The sequence below is a fragment of the Lithobates pipiens genome, unplaced genomic scaffold (genome assembly GCF_037356315.1).
Source record: "Lithobates pipiens isolate NorthernLeopardFrog02 unplaced genomic scaffold, aLitPip1_a1.2 Scaffold_27, whole genome shotgun sequence".
Lineage (NCBI taxonomy): Eukaryota > Metazoa > Chordata > Amphibia > Anura > Ranidae > Lithobates > Lithobates pipiens.
The window spans coordinates 120,587,152-120,605,128 of NW_027507788.1; the positions used below are offsets into that span (position 1 = coordinate 120,587,152).

The following is a 17,977-nucleotide window of genomic DNA, read 5'->3' on the forward strand; positions in this document are numbered from 1 at the left end:
GGAAACAAAAGTGCAATTTTTGCAGCATAAACGAAATCCTTTCAGGTCACTTGGTTCACAAAGTAGAGAAGTCGGAATTAAAACACATGCTAGCACTTAGCAGAGAGAAGGAGGAAAAAAACTTCCCTAATCATTGACAAATGTGGAGCGCATGTGATTACTCATCTCTAAAATGTGTTATTTATTTTTTGTTTCCTTGTAGTTGTCCCCCCTCCCCCCTTCCTCTGCTCATCCAGTTCAGGAACAGTTTGATTTTGCAAGTTTGAAAAATCTTCAAATCCCTTCCCCACCCCCCCTCCCCTTTCCTCGGCCTCCTGGCTGGCAGCACTGGAGGGGTTAACAGTGATTGAAGGCTCTTTGAAGATGGGATGAAAGGAATAGCTGCTGGAGACTCTGCGCGCTGATTGGTCCGGCGCCCTTCAAAGGACTCTTTTTCTTAACCAGAGGGGGGAGTCTGGCTTTAAGAAAGGAATTCAGAAATCCCAGGTCCTGGCAGAGACGCCGACACCAACCAACCATTCAACCGGCTCGGAAAAATCCCCAGCCGCCTTATTTCAGCGGAAAAAGCAAGGCTCTGTCTTTAGAAGTCCCGGAGAAGGACGAGGGGACGGCGGGGAGATTTTTTGAAGCGCTTTTAGACGCTTTGTAAGGAGAGGTGCTTGTATGGAGCTTCCAGGACGCAGCTTTCAGTGATCTCCACTGATGTTTCATTAAAGCCATAACACCCCTTTGTTCTTTTGGCTTTGTCCCCAGGGGGAGTGAAAAAGGGCTTTTTGGTTTTGATTAAAAAAAAAAAAAAAAAAAAAGTTCAGAGAGGAGAGAGGAGGGAGAGGAGAGGAGTCCTTCCAGTTCTGGCGTACCCGAGGAAGGGAGGAAGGTGGGAGCTTCGCTCTGCACACAGCCGCCTGCTGGATTACAAACTTGGAGCTTCCATGGGAGGACCGCGGCCATGAGTCACATACCCCGGCCCTCTGCACCGCTCTGATCCGACCGACACACCGGCATCCGCCTGGGAGGTAAGTGATCGCAACTTGCCATCAGTCCGGGGAGCAGGAGTAACCCCTACCTACCTTACCGGGACACATCTACACCCGGCACCAGGAGTCACCCCCACTTACCTACCTACCTTCCTTTCCGGGGACACTTCTACATCCTGCACCAGTAGTCGCCCACACCTACCTTCCCAGAGACACTTCTACACCAGGAGTCACCCACATCCACCTACGTTCCCAGGGACACTTCTACACCCTACACCAGGAGTCACCCACATCCACCTACCTTCCCAGAGACACTTCTACACCACGAGTCACCCACATCCACCTACGTTCCCAGGGACACTTCTACACCCTACACCAGGAGTCACCCACATCCACCTACCTTCCCAGAGACACTTCTACACCAGGAGTCACCCACATCCACCTACGTTCCCAGGGACACTTCTACACCCTACACCAGGAGTCACCCACATCCACCTACCTTCCCAGAGACACTTCTACACCAGGAGTCACCCACATCCACCTACGTTCCCAGGGACACTTCTACACCCTACACCAGGAGTCACCCACATCCACCTACCTTCCTGGAACACTGACAGCATATGGCTACATTGTATCCCACCACTTCCCATACCTCTGATCGCTTCCCATACATTGTATCTGATTTGCTTCCCATACATTGACCAGCTTTTCCCTGACATTCCCTGTTCCCAATGCTGCCCCTGGATGTCTCCATGTTCTCCTGGCCCTCTGTACACCCAGCGATGATGATTATTTTGTGTCCCGGAAGTGGACCTGATCTGCTCAGATGGACTTTACAATGAAGTTCCCAATACTGCCCCCCAGGTCTGTACAGGTTCTCCTGACCTAATGTACACCTATGCCAAGTGGTCTGTAGATCTTTTCTTGGAAGTGGACCATTCTGATCAATGTGCCCATTCTGTACCCGCCCCCCCCCAGGATCTGATACCTGTGGCAGAGGCAAAGCCGTAGTTTTCCTCTAATTATTAGCCACATACTTTTACTTCCCAATAATGAAGAATAGTTCTGTCATAAAGGCTCATTTACAGGGGAACCTGGAAAACAACCAGATGCCCTGGGCTGGCAGATGGGCTTCTTGGTGCCTACAGGCTTGTGTTATGGAAAGTCGGCCCCGCTGTCCCCCCCCCCCCAATGCTGCCGTCATTATATACAGATTATTTCTATCTAAAGGCAAAACTTTTTCTTAAGTTTTTATTTATTGTTTTGAGTGAGGAGGTTGAAAGAGTTTATTACGGTCAGTGTCCCTACAAGAGTCACCCCCTGTGTGTCCTGATCACCATTGGCAGTGGGACTGGACTTGATAAAAATACAAAATTCTGAATGGTTACTAATGAGAATGGAGAGGAAATCTTCCAGTGGGGGGCGCTGTGTACAGGAGGCTTTCCCCCACCTTGGAGAGATCTCCCCTTACCTCCTGTTGGTTCTCGGAAACAGGAAGTGAGGTTTAAATCCCCCCCCCCCCCCAAGCAAAAAACTTGCCAAGGGTCATTCATCTTTCTCCAATCTTCAAAATTAAGAAAAACTGTTTTTTTTTTTTTTTTTTTTTTTTTTACTTTTGGACATTACTGCCCTCCTGAGTGATTTGATTTTCGGTGCCAGTTTCTGCATATCTGTCCTGATGGTAAATCTGCTCCGCTCTCATTCACTGTAGAATAAAATAAATTCCCAATGTTGCATTCAGCACTTCCCTACATGCTATCTGCTAAATAAACCACAGGGGTTTGCAGTTCTGTTCTGAAGTTTTCCCTTTGGTTGGCACAGTGGCCGTGTGGTTTGTTGCACACATTTCATCTTTTCATGGAAGTTTGAAGGCACTTTATTGCGTGACATTTCCAGTGTTCTCCATGTGGGCTGTAATGGATACAAGCGTGCCCCCCCCCCTCCTTCTTGATGTGTAGTCAAGTCCTTAATAAAGTAATGAGCTGTGTTGTGGCCTAGAGGTTCTGATTAATTCAGAACAATTTATTCTGCGGTAGATCCTGCGAGTACGCCTCGTAACGTGGTGGCTTTAATAATGTTGTGCTTAGCCTAACGCCGCATTGTGCACATTCTTGATTATCAAAGTATGCAGTGTGTTCCAGTGGAAGAGGATACTACACCCCCGCCAAGCTAAATATTTTCTGAAAGGTCGTTCTCACCTACCCCACTATGGGAAATGAGAGGCATCAATTTGCAGGGAGGCTTTCATGTCCTGTGCAATCCAAAGCTTGCTCTGTGTCCCGGGGGGGGGGGGGGGGGGCTCTGGATGCAACCCCCAAGTGTCACTCTTTTGAGATGACGTTAACCGGACACCAATGGTCTGTTTAATTGGGGGTCAGATGTAGGTAAATTATCTCATTGTCTTGGTCTTTACTCAGTAGATTTGTATCAGAGCTAAGAAAAGTGGAGAAGTTGTCCATAGCAACCTGATTCTTTTCGTGGTGTTTATTTTTTATTTTTTTTCTGGTGCGTGAGAGATCAGAAATCTTTTATTGATCTGTTGCATTCTGGTGCATCGCCGCAACAAGTGTGGCGGTGCACTGGGCTTCCGTACACCAGAAAAAAATACTGCAGGTGGATCAATGTGCGTTTTCGGCCCCATAGATTTCAATGGCAGTGCATTAAACATGCAAATGTGTGCACTAATTATAGCAGCCACTTCATTTTGAATAGTGCATGTTGTAAGTCTTACAGTTTTTTATTTTTATTTTTTTTATTGTGGTGTCGTGCGCTAAATATAAATTTTGGGGTGCGATTATTTTTATTTTTTTTTTATTTTTATTTTTTTTAAACAAATCGCATCAAAATGTACCTGCAATGAAGAAGTGTTAAAAACTGAGTTCGTTGAAGCCTATAGTGCTTTTTTTATGGGAATCCCTCTAAGTTTTACTTGTTTGGGACCCCCTTCATAACTCCCACAGAATGTTCTCATACCCTGGGGCCACAGAATTGTCAAAGCATGCAAGCTGGCCTGGCGTTGCTAGGAGCAACGGCAGTATTTTGCGTTTCTCTTCTATAGAGAAGCTGCGGTGTGACCTATCACAGCCCTCATGCTGTTTGCAGGCGAGGGGCAAAGTGGGCCTCAACTGTATAGTATTTCATGAGAATTGGTGAAATAGTTCTTGCTGCCCTTATCCACAAATGTCTGTGAACTTGTACCTATAAAAGTGTTCAAACATCTGGATATATTGGACACATTCACTGGTATGCTGGGGAAGAGAGCCTTTGGCCCACCTGTTGTGAATAATTTCTCTTGAAAAATTCTACAGGGCGACAGGGTATGGCGTAAGTCATGTTGAAAAGGAGGAAAATGGATCCCAGATGGCCATTTACTTGTAATAGAAACTTGCAGTTCCGGAGGAGTTATGGGCTGCAGTCTAAAGTGGATTCTTCCCTTAATGCACACTTAATGATTCACGATAAACTTTATGAAGCCAAGAGCAAAAACACATTTTCACGACTGCATTTTGTGAATGTTTTCACCCTGCGTGGTTCAACCGCAGTGTACAGGCCGCAGCCTTTTCTCAGGAAATATTATTTATAAATGAAATGTCATTTGTTTTTTGGCTGTAGCCACAATGGCGGATGATACGAGTCACAGGGATGTATCCTTTTGCCTGAGGCTCCACAAACGGGGAACAAGTTTGTGTATAATGGCCAAGTACACAAAATGAATGCTGTGGGGTCTATTTACAAAGTTACTTTTATTTCACTTTCTACCAACCTCCATTTAAATCTTCCCTGTAGGAGACAGATGAAACACAATTTTTTGCTCTGCGTTGCAAAGTTATGCTAGTAGTAGATGTCTTGGGGCCCTAAGGCACTTGTGAGTGATGTACACAAAAAAATGAGGCAAAACATTTTACAACTTGTTTCAGCAGCAAAACTAAGGAAATTATCCTTTTTAAGAGGAGTTACAAGACTCTCTAGTCTGCTTTGGCATACAGTCTCCAGTTCTTTTATATACAGCCCCTTTTTGGTGGAAATGCGCAGTCCAATGGTAGCGTAATATTTAGACCTAAAGGGGTTGTATGCTACAAATGATGTCATTGGTTAGTAGTAAACTGGCGTTTCCCTGTACAACAATCCATTGCCTTTTCATTCAGCATACATCAGAGACCACTACTGCAAACCACACAGACGCTTTATTGTGTTAAGCCTTTTATTTAATTAGGTGTGTCTCTTGAGCTTTCATACAACTGTGATAACGTTGGGACACTGTTCCCTCTAAATTAGGAAAATGTTTCATCATGCATCTCATGAGTCATTCTTTACTAACTTGTAATTTCTTTTTATCAGACAGTTGTCACAACTTCTGGCAGCCATGAGTTCTGCTGGGGTGCTGACCTGCATGCCAGACTCAGGACGAATCTTCAGGGAGACTTCTATACGCCCACCAGTGCCAGGCCAGGAGACCAAGAATTATAAGGTAAGCTTTTATTACTCCTAAGGGATAATGCCCTTACCACCCATTGGTTCTTGCCCAATGTAGACATTCACCAACTATGTTGGCCTGTTCTGAACAACCCATTCAGCTTCTATCTAGCACAGCCTTTCGCAACATTTTCAACACAGGTGCCCTTTAAATTACTTTCTGGGCTCAGGGAACCCCTGCTAAAAATGACTGACTGAATATATCTACAGCTCATGGTACGTTAGTGTGATGGTTAGTAGGAGGAATGCTCCTTTACACTTGTGGTCATTGGCAATATTACACCCTTACAGATGGCTTAAAAAGATCAGTGGGAACTTTTCTAAGAGGTAGAACTTGCTCAAGCAACCCAGTAACCTCTGGAGAAGCCCTAGGATTCCATGGAAGTCTGGTTGAGAACCCCTGAGCTAGCATAATGTCAATGCTTGTTACAAAACTGTTAACATCAATTATAATCTAAACCCACGTGGCCAGCTTTCTAAGGCGAGAAGAGTAATTCCATTTCTTTTCTATAAATCTGATATATTTATATAGAGCATATAGGCCTTATGTAAAGATTCACTAGTTGCCCATACAACCTAACCAGCATGAAGCATTGATGATCTAAATACAGCCAAAACTTTCTTCGGATGCTTTTATAATTGAGGTCTGTGTTGGTACTTGATAAACCTTGCCACAGAGTACCATGCTAACCAATTATCTTCTTCTTTTTCAATTCAGACCGAAAAATTCAGTATGGAATCACAATATTTTGAGCAACAAATGAAGCACAAGGAAGAGCCCCTTAGGGAGGCTGAAGGTTGTGTTGCCAATGACACTCGTTTCTCTCGGTGGGGAAGATCTCTCAATCTTTTGTTGGATGATCAAGATGGTGCTACACTCTTTCGGATGTATCTGGAAGGGCAGGGCTTGGTGGATCTTCTAAGCTTTTGGTTTGCATGCAATGGCTTTAGAGCCATGGACCCAGCAGAACCCAAGACTTCAAAGACGGCCAAAGCCATATACCGTTGGTATGTACAAAATAGCCAAGCTGTTTCAGGACGTTTAAAGCCAGCTACAAGGGCCCAAGTGAAGGAATGTGTTAAGAACCAACAGCTGAATAGGACTTTGTTTGACCAAGCTCAGCAGGAGATTCAGAGGGCCATGGAGCAAGAGGCCTTTCCTTCCTTTTTGCAGTCTGACATATGCAAGGAATACGCTCACGCTGTGGATAGTCCCACTCCGGATAGCCCTGGGCCTGGACTCCCTACTCTGACTGAGGATGAGGAATTTGGCGGGTTCCACCACTATAATGTTGGTTCGGGAGGAATGGGGAAACTAAACCGTGCCTTCTCACGTTTGCCACCCAGAAACCAAAGGTGAGTCCTGGGAAACTAACCAGTTTCTTTAATGGTGTAGTTTACTTTTATTTTTTTTATTTTTTTAATAGTTAGTTTTTTGCATTTGATAGGTTTTTTTTTTTTTATTTTTTTTTTTTGAGTTAATGATGGGTTAATTTTTTTTCTTTACTTCAAGCTATTTTGTTTGTTCTCTGGCACTTTTTCTTCATTTTCTTTGTTCCTCCCCTCCTTGTGTTAAAGGTTAACTTAGCTGTTATTCCTTTCCCTGAGCTCACATATCTTTGATGTGAACAAAATCTCTCCCTGCTCCAGAGATCAAAGAACCATATCCATGAAGCGGCCAGGCTTTTTTTTTTTCTCCCTCTATGCTTCCCCCTCCCTCCCTCCCAAGATGCCTTACTGTTTCAAAGCCTTCTTATCTTATAATGACTTTTTTTTTTTTCTTTTTTTAAATAACAGTTATTCTTTTTTATGGCTTATGTTGGATTAGATAGTAAATCTGTTAGACGCATCAGTTTAGAAGATATAATTTTTTTTTTTTTTTTTTTTTTGGGTTTGTCCAAACTTCTTGCTATTAAAAATAAAATGGCAGCAAACAGCCAAGTTCTTTTTTTTTTTTTTTTTTTCTGCCTGATGCTCAACCAAGAAAGAGGATTTGATACACTAATGATGGTAATATGTCAATACAATAACGGCTCACAGTAATGTGAAACAATGCTAGAGAAATTCCAGAAGAAAGAGTTCATTTGGCAGAAGACTTTACAGATAACGTCTTTGGGCAGAAATCTACTTTTTTGTCCGCGTACCAGTTGCCCTACATGCAAGTCAAGTTGGCATTTTCTCTTGGACTACTGGTCTTTCCAGGAAGTGGGGCACAACTTTAAGTAGAATATTGTGAAGGCCATTGAGCCCTCTTTTGACATTGGCTGTGAATGTTCCCTTGTTCGTGGGCCTTACTGGACTTGCTAGATTCTGTTTTTGTAAAAAAATAAATAAATTTAAATGTAACAAAATGATGGCACTTGTTAAGGACCACTTTAAAGTGACTTGTGTCACAGTGGTAAAACCTGTTAAAAAATGTCACCTGGTGCCAATTCCTTTGATCTTTGCTCCCTTACAGAGCAACAGCCTCTTCGCAACTGACACTTCCGTGTGTCGGAAGCCCCCACACCGCATTCTGTGGGTTCTTCTGCTGGCTCTTGCATAACTATGGAACATAGTAGTGATGAAGGGATCTGCAGAAGAAACCACCAGTGCACAGCTTGGGCATCTACACTCTCGAAAGTTTCAAATGTGCAGGTTATGTAAGAAGTAGCCATGGCGGGTGGCGGTACTGAAAGTTTAAATGGTCTTCCTTTTGCTTGTTTTCATTCTTTGAAAATCTTGCAATATAATTGCTTTAATGGTGCAGCAAAACTTTTATCGCATCTTCTTCAAAATGTCTTCTTCAGTTGCCTAACATTTTTCAAGCAAAATTTTCTAGTATTTAATCTGTATCATTTTACAGATCCCATCTGCGGAAGACTGAACCAGCTTACCAGTACTTTGCCCCTGCAGCAAGTATCAATGACAGTGAGATTTCAAGCGATGCCCTAACAGAAGACAGCATGTCTATAACAGATGGTAGTGTGTAAGTATTTGAGCTTTACATAACATGCCAAGGTCAAATGCATATTTCTTTGCCTTGACCTGACTTTAGCAATTGAAGGAATAGTTGGCTCTATCATTTCCAATATTAAATGCTGTGATCTGATACATGTGAGCTCTAAAAAAACAAATAACGTTAGGGGAAATGGTAGCATCCCAAAAGGAAATGCAGGAGTTAGAAGAGAAATAATAATTCCACATGCTTGGACACGTTTAGATTTCTTTGGCAGGTGGTCATGCAGGCCTCTGTTCTTTCATCATGTAGACTGCCAGAGGGTACAGGTCAAGAAACACATGGCCTCTTGCTTTTTATTTTCCTATTGTTGAAGACAATGCATGGAATTTTGTTGCTCACTGCAATGAAACTGCCAAGTGCATTGCTCCCATAAGGTGTGTGTGTGTGTGTGTGTGTGTGTGTGTGTGTGGCACCTTTACAGCTGTAGGAACCCATCATATTTTGTTCCTTGCATCATTTTGGTGTGTACACTGGACACACCGGTGATGTCAGAATATAAGACACTTTAGTAATGTACTCAATTAAAATTGTTAAACCTGAACTCCCAGGAAGACATAGACCCAAATTAATTTAAGCTCATTAATAATTATATGCAGGTTGATATATAAGCAATGCAATTACCTAAATTGTATTTGATACAGCCTCCTGCAATTCGTGTACAGCAGAAGCTAGACTGAAAAGGGAGTAGAAGAATTAAAAGCTATATATTGTACTGCTCATGTGAGACATGTTGATAGGAAAAGAGAGCGGAGGGGTGGGGATAAGCTCATCAATCTACTCCTTCTTCATTTCAGTAATAGACTAGGGGAGGGACAAGACTTGTATGGCCATACACCACGGGTTGCAGGAATGAAATTTGCTTGTTTTTTTTTTTTGTTTTTTTCCCCATAAATACAGTGATGCAGGAGTTCCTCCTGCCTGGGGGTGGAGGAAGGCAGTGCTTATTGCCAGCCATATGCACAGTGATCGCTCAACTTGGTACATTCAGCCTGCCCATGCACTGTTCGAATCTCAGCAGATTCAAACTCTGTATGGCCTGTCTAAGTGTTGCTTATCTGTAGCATAGAAGAATCGGGCTGTATATCTTGCCGGACAGGGCTTATGCTGTCAGAGCTATGTAAATCTCAGAACTGGATGGGAATGTCTCAAAAAATAGGTTATGTATCGTGAGCTGTAACCCAAAAAAAGTTTTCAGTCATTTGCAGCTAGAGGGAGTTTTCTAGGTAGCATATAATGAGACATAAGAGCCTGTTGGTGAGATGATGCTCTTGCACAGTCCAGTTAGCATGTTGCAAAACGGCAGTAGTGAAAATATCTCCTTTCAAACTAGTGCGATAGGACTCACAAGTGGCCAAATAAAATTGCAAATGCTTTAGCAAGTTTTACATATACATATTTTTGTAAGCGTTTTGTAGTTGATGATTAAACTCTAGCTAAATTGTTAGTCGGAATGTGTTGGGTATTTTTTTTATATATAACTTCTAAAAACCCTTTATCTTAACAGAGATGGAATTCCACCCTACCGCTCCAAAAAGCAAAGGGAAATCCATCGAAGTGTCAGTGCCAATGGACAAGTGCCTCTGCCTTTTATTCCTGTAAGTATTTTGTCAAGGGTCTTCATAGGCAATGAAAAAAAAATGAAAACTAATAATGAATGTCCCTTCTATGCTGGCTTAGTCCTTTATTCAAAGCCCTTGATAATGTTGGTGTTCAATGGCCCATGGTTTTGGTATGGTTTTAATTGGCACATATACTGTTTTCGAGTAATGACACGTTTTCTTGCGTATGCCACATGCTTTTGTTCAGGCACACCAGAACAAAATCTGTTGGCCCCAAAAAAATGGATGTATACAGAATTTACCAATATGAGTTTTAAAATTGTCCACCTAAATGCCTAGCTTTGTCTGACTTTGGTATGTTAGGTTCACAGTCCTAGAACATTCATGGTGTAAATGAGTGTCAGAACCATTTCTCTTTATGGTCAGCAATTGTCAAGGAACTAGCATTCTTCTTAAGGGAGAATTCATAATTACAATCTATTTAATGGGAGGTTGTCAAGTCTTTTATTTATTAGTTAAAAATAACAAACCTGATGTTATACATGCTTGCTCTGTGAAATGGTTTTGCATAGAGCAGCCTGGATCCTCTTCTTCTTGGGTCCTTCTTTTGGAGCTTCTGGCCCCTCCCTCCTGTTGAGTGTCTCCACACCAAGCAGCCTGCTTTTGGGGGCACCCGAGCCGAAGTTCCATGTGTTCATTCAGACATGGAGCTGCAGCCTGGCCTCTTCATTGGCTGTCCGTCTGACTTTGACAGCAGCGGGAGCCATTGGCAAGAGGGGAGACACTGCTGCAACATCGCTGGATCTAGATGGGGCTCAGGCAAGTATTAGGGGGGCTGCTGCACACAGAAGGCTTTTTACCTTAATGCATTAAGATAAAAAACCTTCTGCATTTTACAACCACTTTAAGCTTGCACTACAGTGTTTTTTAAACTCCTACATGTTCTGTCCACATTAACGCAGAGTTGAACCAAAATAAAAATAATTTAGTCATGAGTCATTAATGTTATGTAGGCATACCAAAGTCAACTGTCTGACCTCAAGATACCGTTTCCTAGATTTAGAATGTGTGCATTCTGTGAGATCAGGCAGCTGCCAATGTCCGGTAACCCCCCCCCCCCCCCCCCCCAAGCCGAAATTCATCTGGTTTAGCAGGGACTGGTCAAAATTTGACTCTTGCATGGGCAGGCTGGTTGTATAGTAGTCGATTTACTGATTGACTTGTGTGCAACCAGCCTGTCAGACTTTCTCCACTTGATCAGTGCCACAGGCTGTAGTGCAGCAGAGAACCAGATTGAATGTGTGGATGGGTGAATTGAGTAATTTTTGCATAAGCCCACCCAGAATGATTCTGGATGCAAATGCCTGCTTGTGTGCTTTGTACAATTGCCCAAAATTACAGATTGCTTTTGCAGAGCAAATCCAAATGACTGGCATCTAAATACTGTCAAGTCTGGGGGGGGGGTAAAAAAATGCCCAGTTTTAATAAGGCCAAGCGCAGGGTACAGTAATCCATGACAGTGATCAGAATTTGCTTTCCTGCCACCTGGCCTTGGTTTACAAATGATTTCTCTTGGGGTTGATGCGCTTCACTTTTGCACTATGTTCCCGAATAAGCCTATTGTGGGCATATTTAGTAATGAAATGCAAAGAAGTCTTCAGATTTTTAGAATGCAATGTCCTATGGCAACCTGTCAGATCTGAATATGTCACCACTGAAAAACAAATTCTGATTGGTTGCTGTGATTTAGCTACTTTGCACCACCTTGGCATTCTTTTATATAAGCATATTACTTGTCTTATGTGTGTTTTATTATTACAGCAGCCAGATTATTTTTTTTTTTCTGAACATTTTTTCTTTTTTTCTTACAGAGAACCTTGCGCCCACCAGCTGAAATGATGCCAACAAACCCTGCAGAATTTGCTGCAAAACTAATGCTAGCTTTGGAAAAAGTTAAAAAACAAAGAGACGCAGAAGAAAAGCTGGAGGAAAAGCTGCAGAGGTTGAAAGAGGTAAAAATCTTAGAAACCTTTGAGGAGGGAGGCAGTAGTTATCGGCACCAGCAGAAAAATGTCTCTGATCGTAGTGTGCACCTGGCATTATGACAGGTGACAAGTTCAGGCATGCAAATTGTAGAATACCACTGGAGTCGCCTTTGGCAAGGTTCTGCCCTAAAGATACAGGAGTAGCTTTAATTACTTTATACTCTTCTTCAAAAGGCAGGCTAGAGACTGACAGTGTGGCTTGGTTGAACTATGAAAGAAAATTTGGGGATGGAATGTTAAAAGAAAACAAGATTTTTGACAAAAATGTTTTTATCCTAACAGGAAGAAGAGAAAGCGGAATATGATATCCCTCCATCTAACGACAACGTGCCAGCTGCTTCCTTTGAGGATGACCCACAGTCTATACTGGATGACCACGTATCAAGGGTCTTGAAGACGCCAGCAAATCTGTCGCCTAGATCTCAATCCCCCTTCATTCAAAGAAAAGCCAAAGGTCAAGCATCATTTGGCAAAGGTCAAAGCTTAACTTCCTGTCACTTGAGGCCAAAAGCTCCCCCAGGAATGGAGGCACCTGTCACACAGAATGTAGAGCAACGCAGCTCTGTGAGGTATGTATGCCCATGCCAGTGAGGGGGTCCCTGATGTCTTGTGTGTTTTGAATTAGAATATCTTTTTGATGCTTTTATGAGCATCTAATGCAGCCCCATGCTTGACATTGTCTCATGCATTGTCGGTGCCTATAGATGCCACTAAATCATGCAGAATATCACTAATGTGAGAGATAGATTTTTTTTTTTTTTTTTTGTATGCTTACATTATGTGCTTCTTTAGTTCCCAGGGTACAAGAAGTTCCCGAAAGCCAGAAGGCTGTGCAACAGCACAGAAGCCGGAGGAAGGTCAATCCTCGGTTGGGCTGACCACACCACTTTCTGCCGAGCAGGAAATGGAACGCAGCCATAGTGTCTTGCAGTGGGTTCTTGACAGTGCCAAAATGATGAAGAAACATAATCGGGATGCTACCACCAAGTAAGTTATGCAGTTGGAAAATGTTTGCTACATGTGCAGAAGCTGAAAAATACATGGCATATGCTTATTCTATGACTTCCATGTCATAGTGGTTGAAACTGATTGACGGACTGCTGAAAGTCCTATTTGCTAACAGAAATTCGTTTTTCTACAGCGTAAACCACTGTCCAGAGATAAAGAGGACGACACACCGTACAACATCCCAACCAGCGCATCTGTTCCTGCAGGATACCTCTATGCCACCTCTTAATGCTCCTAATACCCTCGATCAGCTAGAAGAAGCCCGCAGACGCCTAGTTGAGGAAAAAAGAGTTCCAAAACTTCATAAAAACAGGTAAAGATCATTGGAATTGTGAAATGGCATTGTTCATGTTAGCCCCTGGTACCTGCATGTCTTTGATACACCACAGCATGATCTTCCTGCTGTGATTGCAGATTGGTGTACAGTACAGATTTTTCCTTGAAAGTGTGTGTGGAGAGAATCCATTGAACCTTTGGGTGGACCTCATTCTGTTGCATTTGCTTCCGGCTCCACACATCCAACTGAGGCTCCGTGGTGAAGTTTCCCACAATAATTTGAGTGTCTGCTCCTTCCCCAAAGCCACAATGAAGGCATGTCACTCTCTGGAAGTTGGATTTCCCTATAATACTTGGCTTTTTAACAGATGTGACAGCAGGGTGGAATCGGACATTCTGTGTGGTGTGTTTTTTTTTTTTTTTTTTTTTTTTTATTTTTTTTATTTTTTTATAAATCTTCTGCTGCTTGCATTTCAAAATGATATAGAAAGTCTGTGTGAGGTTCACCTGCCAAGAACCTTGCAAAACTGAAAGGTTTTTAAATTTGACCAGCCTTTTAAACTGCTGTAAATATTATTGTGCTTGGTGTCACTGAACACCATTGTTCAGTGTTTGAGCTTCTTTAAGGCCATATTGTCTTTAGGTACTTGATAGCCAGTTACAGGATATCTAATTTTTTAAAAAATATATCTGAAAAATCCGCTAAAGATTCTGGTTCATATAGGCTGGATACTTTGCATTTAGGAAGGGATATCTTTATTGCACACTAAGCATCCTGTCATGTATGTAAATCAAATAACAATGTAAATCTTGCCTAGCTGCTGGGGCACACAAGTTTAATACTGTATGTTTGTACTCCAGGTGTGCGCAGTCTGCAACGCCGAAAGAAAAAAGCAAAGCTGGTGAGAGCGTCTCCTCCTCTGCCTTCTCCACACTGAAACTCTCTGAAGAGTAAGTACTTTGTGATCTTGTGTCACTTCTGCACTAGAATGAAGTGTGTGTGTGTGTGTGTGTGTGTGTGTGCTTTTTTTTTTTTTTTGTATGCGTATACAAGAAAACAAATATGTGCGTTTTCAAAGCCAAGGAGCTCAGCAGAAAGAGAACGCAAGCAAACTGATGGATATAGAGAGCTGTCTCTATCTATGTCTCTTGTCATGTGGGCACCTGCAGAGCCAATAAAAGGGCATTGTATGGAGTCAGAGCTCACTACAGACAGTCGAGAGTTGTCATTCTGGCTGCAAGTGCCAGGTGATGGCGGGGAGGCTCCTAGAATGTCTTCACGACAAGTACCCTCCTCTTGGCAGTTCAGCATAGGAAGAAGTGATCATCACTACTTTTCCTGACAGTTAATGAGCCTCATTTAATGAACCCAAATTATAGTGCAGGCAGCATTACAGTGCCCTAGAGGCAATTGAAACACGTGAGCTGCAGGTGTCCCTTAATAAATAATATATCGCTTAATTTTATGGTTTGTAGTTTTGGTGTGTGTGTGTGTGTGTGTGTGTGTGTGTGTGTGTGTGTGTGTGTGTGTGTGTGTGTGTGTGTGTGTGTGTGTGTGTGTGTGTGTGTGTGTGTGTGTGTGTGTGTGTGTGTGTGTGTGTGTGTGTGTGTGTGTTTTTTTTTTTTTCTTCTCCCCTTCTATATTTTACTCACTTAATAATTTTATGTTTTATAGGCTGAAGTCCGCTAAAAAGTTGAGCAGTGATCAAGGGCAAGGAGGTTTAGCGATTGTTTACTACTTCTGTGGCGAAAGAATCCCTTACATGATTCGAACGAAGGAACCAAGCTTGACGTTGCAAGAATTTAAAGAGCTGCTGAGCAAGAAGGGAAGCTACAAGTAAGTATTGAGTGTTTGTTTTTTGAGGGTTAAATGTTAATACAGTAGAGCTAAGGGGAAAGCAAGGCATTAAAGCATGTCTTCACTGCATGTGAGCACTAAAAACACTATTTGTAGTTTTTTTAATATTCAAAGGAAACTCTTGCATTCATGTCTCCATACTTTTTGTTGAGAAATGAATGGAAAAACATCCCCATAGTATTTCTGGTTGTGGCCATCTTGAGTGAGTGGAAAATGATTAATGTAGAACTTCCTGGAATCCATCTGCCCTTAGCTCAGGAGTGCGCACTTAGCTGAGAAAACCCCTCCCCTCCTGAAGACTCCTGGGATGTAGGACATTTGCCGAGGTAACTGAAGAAATGTGGGGGGGGGGGAAAGAATAGAAAAGTGAATGGGGAAAGTAGATCATATCTAGTTACTAATGCTAGCAGCATGGGGATTAAAAATTGGGAGAGTGGCTCCACTTTAATCTATTGCAACCAACTGGAAATTTTTCTTTTGATTGGAATTCTAAAAAGCTGACTGATTTTTGATGTGGACTACTGTACACGGGTTTCAGAGTAACCCCCCTACTTATTGTTTTCAGATATTACTTTAAAAAGGAGAGCCAGGAGTTTGAATGCAACGCTGTATTCCAAGAGATCTCTGAGGAGGAGGCCGTACTTCCACTCTACGAAGAAAAGATTATCTGCAAGGTGGAGAGAGCATGTTGAATGTACACTTGACACAAGTGAATAGCATCTTAGTGCTGCTTGTAAAGTCTTCCTGGATGATGGGACAGTGCAGAAAGATGGAAGTGGAGAAGGACAAAAATGGAGACAGCAAAGATTTTAAGAGATTGAACCAACTTGCATGTGGAAGTATAAATGGAATGCCTGCCTAGAGAAGGGGACAAAGAAAGTTGTCCATCGGGTTGTCGCGCAGGGATGCAGTATGTGAAGCAGAAGTTTCCGATCTCGTACTGTGGATAACCATACAGAATTCTGCTTTAACAAAAACGGAACTTTATGGAAGTGGAAGCAGGTTTTCCGGGTGCAAAAAAAGTGAAAATCCTCACTTTCTGAATGTTTAAGGCCACAGAGTATATTCAGGTACATTTTATGTACATACTTCAGTGTATTTATATAGCACATAGCTCTTTTAATTTTTTTTTATTTTTTTAATTTATGGACCGGAGGGGACTTTGCCATATAACATAGAGCATTGCCTGCTATGTTGTGAATTACCACTACAAAATCCAACATTGCAAGTCTATGGATAGTCCAACACCCTTACTACAGAACATGAAGAGCTGATTGTCATTGGTCAGTTGTCTTTCATGGAATGAAGTCAGAACCTGGACCATTCGAAAAAAATTCAACATGCCATCAGTTTGAAGAGTAAAAGCTTTCCTGTATATTCAGCTAATGCTGAACATTGATGATTTGTGGATGATGGCTACTTTTAGGATACACGTTTTCTATTTCTGGTCATCAAGCTATGCAAAACAGTTGATCCAAATGCTGCTAATTCAGTTTGCTGGTGGCATTCTTGTCTAGTTTGTAAAGCAAGAATTCACAGCCAATACTGATCAGAGGGATGTTGCCATCTGACATTTTTACTTTAAGTCTATTTTGAAATGCCTTTTTTATAGCTGAATTTACATTGTGGTACTAGTTTTTAATATAGAGGTAAACTGACCCTCTGTGTTTGCAATCGGAGGGTCTCATCACTTTCTCCTTAGATTTGTTCTGTTTTAGGAGCAGATTGGACTGTTTATGTGATAGTTTTTTTTTTTTTTTTTTTTTTTTTATTTTTTTTTTTGGATCCAGCATGAAGGTCCCATCAGAATGCATTTTGCAGGGCTCACTATGATCCTGTTGAGCTAAGTATATGGACAAATATAACTGAAGCCATAGTGACTAATTCTTATACTCTGTTTTAAGGGTTTATTTTCTCCCTTAATTAACTTAAAGGGTTTGATTGCCTTCTGTACATACTGTAAAAGCACAAAAACTAAAACATGCCTTTTTTATTTAAGCAATAATAGAAAACTGGGCATTTAGTAGGCGTTTTAAGCCTCTTGCATATTTAGACGCCCTGTTTAAAGTATGTACTTAACTTTATCATCCAGATCTAAAGGATAAACTTGTACCAGGCTGTCCATCTAAAGTCCTGGCTGTATCCAGACAAGAACGCTGGGTATGATTTACTAAAACTGGAGCATGAAAAATCTGGTGCCGCTCGGCTTAGAAACCAAATACTAAACAATTTTGTTTTTATTTTTATCAAAGCTTAATTGAACAAGCTGAAGTTTAGAAACTGGCTACCATGCAGATCTGCACCAGATTTTGCACTCTAAAATTTTAGTAAACCCTGTTGCAGAAATAGGGATTTTACTTACTGAGACTCAGTGGGATTCATTAGGGTAAAGAGGTTCCTATTGCCTGTCCTAAATTGGTATAATACTTGGGAGGGATCGGGCCATCATGGACTGAGTTGGACGGACAGTACTGGCATAGTAGGTAAAACTTTAATGCTAGGTTCACACTTCTGTGCGTGGCTTTGGATGTGGAAATCGCAGTGAGTGTGTTTTATTTTTTATTTTTTTTATTTTTATTTTTTTCTGCCACCCCCCCCCCCCCCCCCCCCCCCACAGTGCAAACACACTACTTTGTAAAACCGCACGGATCTGCCATTCATTCTGAATGGCACCCCCATGCATGTGAAGTCACATGATCAAAAAGACCATGCGTTTTCCTTGCAGCCGTGGTGTTTGCAGAAAAAAAGCAAGGGCAGCCCATCACTTGATTGGGCTGTCA

General features: G+C 42.0%; 1 protein-coding gene across 1 annotated transcript; it reads left to right on the plus strand.

Annotated features, from left to right (window-relative positions):
* Window positions 1-464: 464 nt before the first annotated feature.
* Window positions 465-17,794, plus strand: LOC143934100 (axin-related protein-like). Its single transcript, XM_077457415.1, has 12 exons — window positions 465-1,016; window positions 5,316-5,445; window positions 6,169-6,806; window positions 8,296-8,418; window positions 9,956-10,046; window positions 11,882-12,022; window positions 12,338-12,624; window positions 12,848-13,042; window positions 13,197-13,376; window positions 14,201-14,290; window positions 15,015-15,176; window positions 15,763-17,794. Exons 2-12 carry the CDS (start codon window positions 5,341-5,343, stop codon window positions 15,887-15,889), a joined length of 2,139 nt encoding a protein of 712 aa, XP_077313541.1. The 5' UTR covers window positions 465-1,016; window positions 5,316-5,340; the 3' UTR covers window positions 15,890-17,794.
* Window positions 17,795-17,977: the final 183 nt, after the last annotated feature.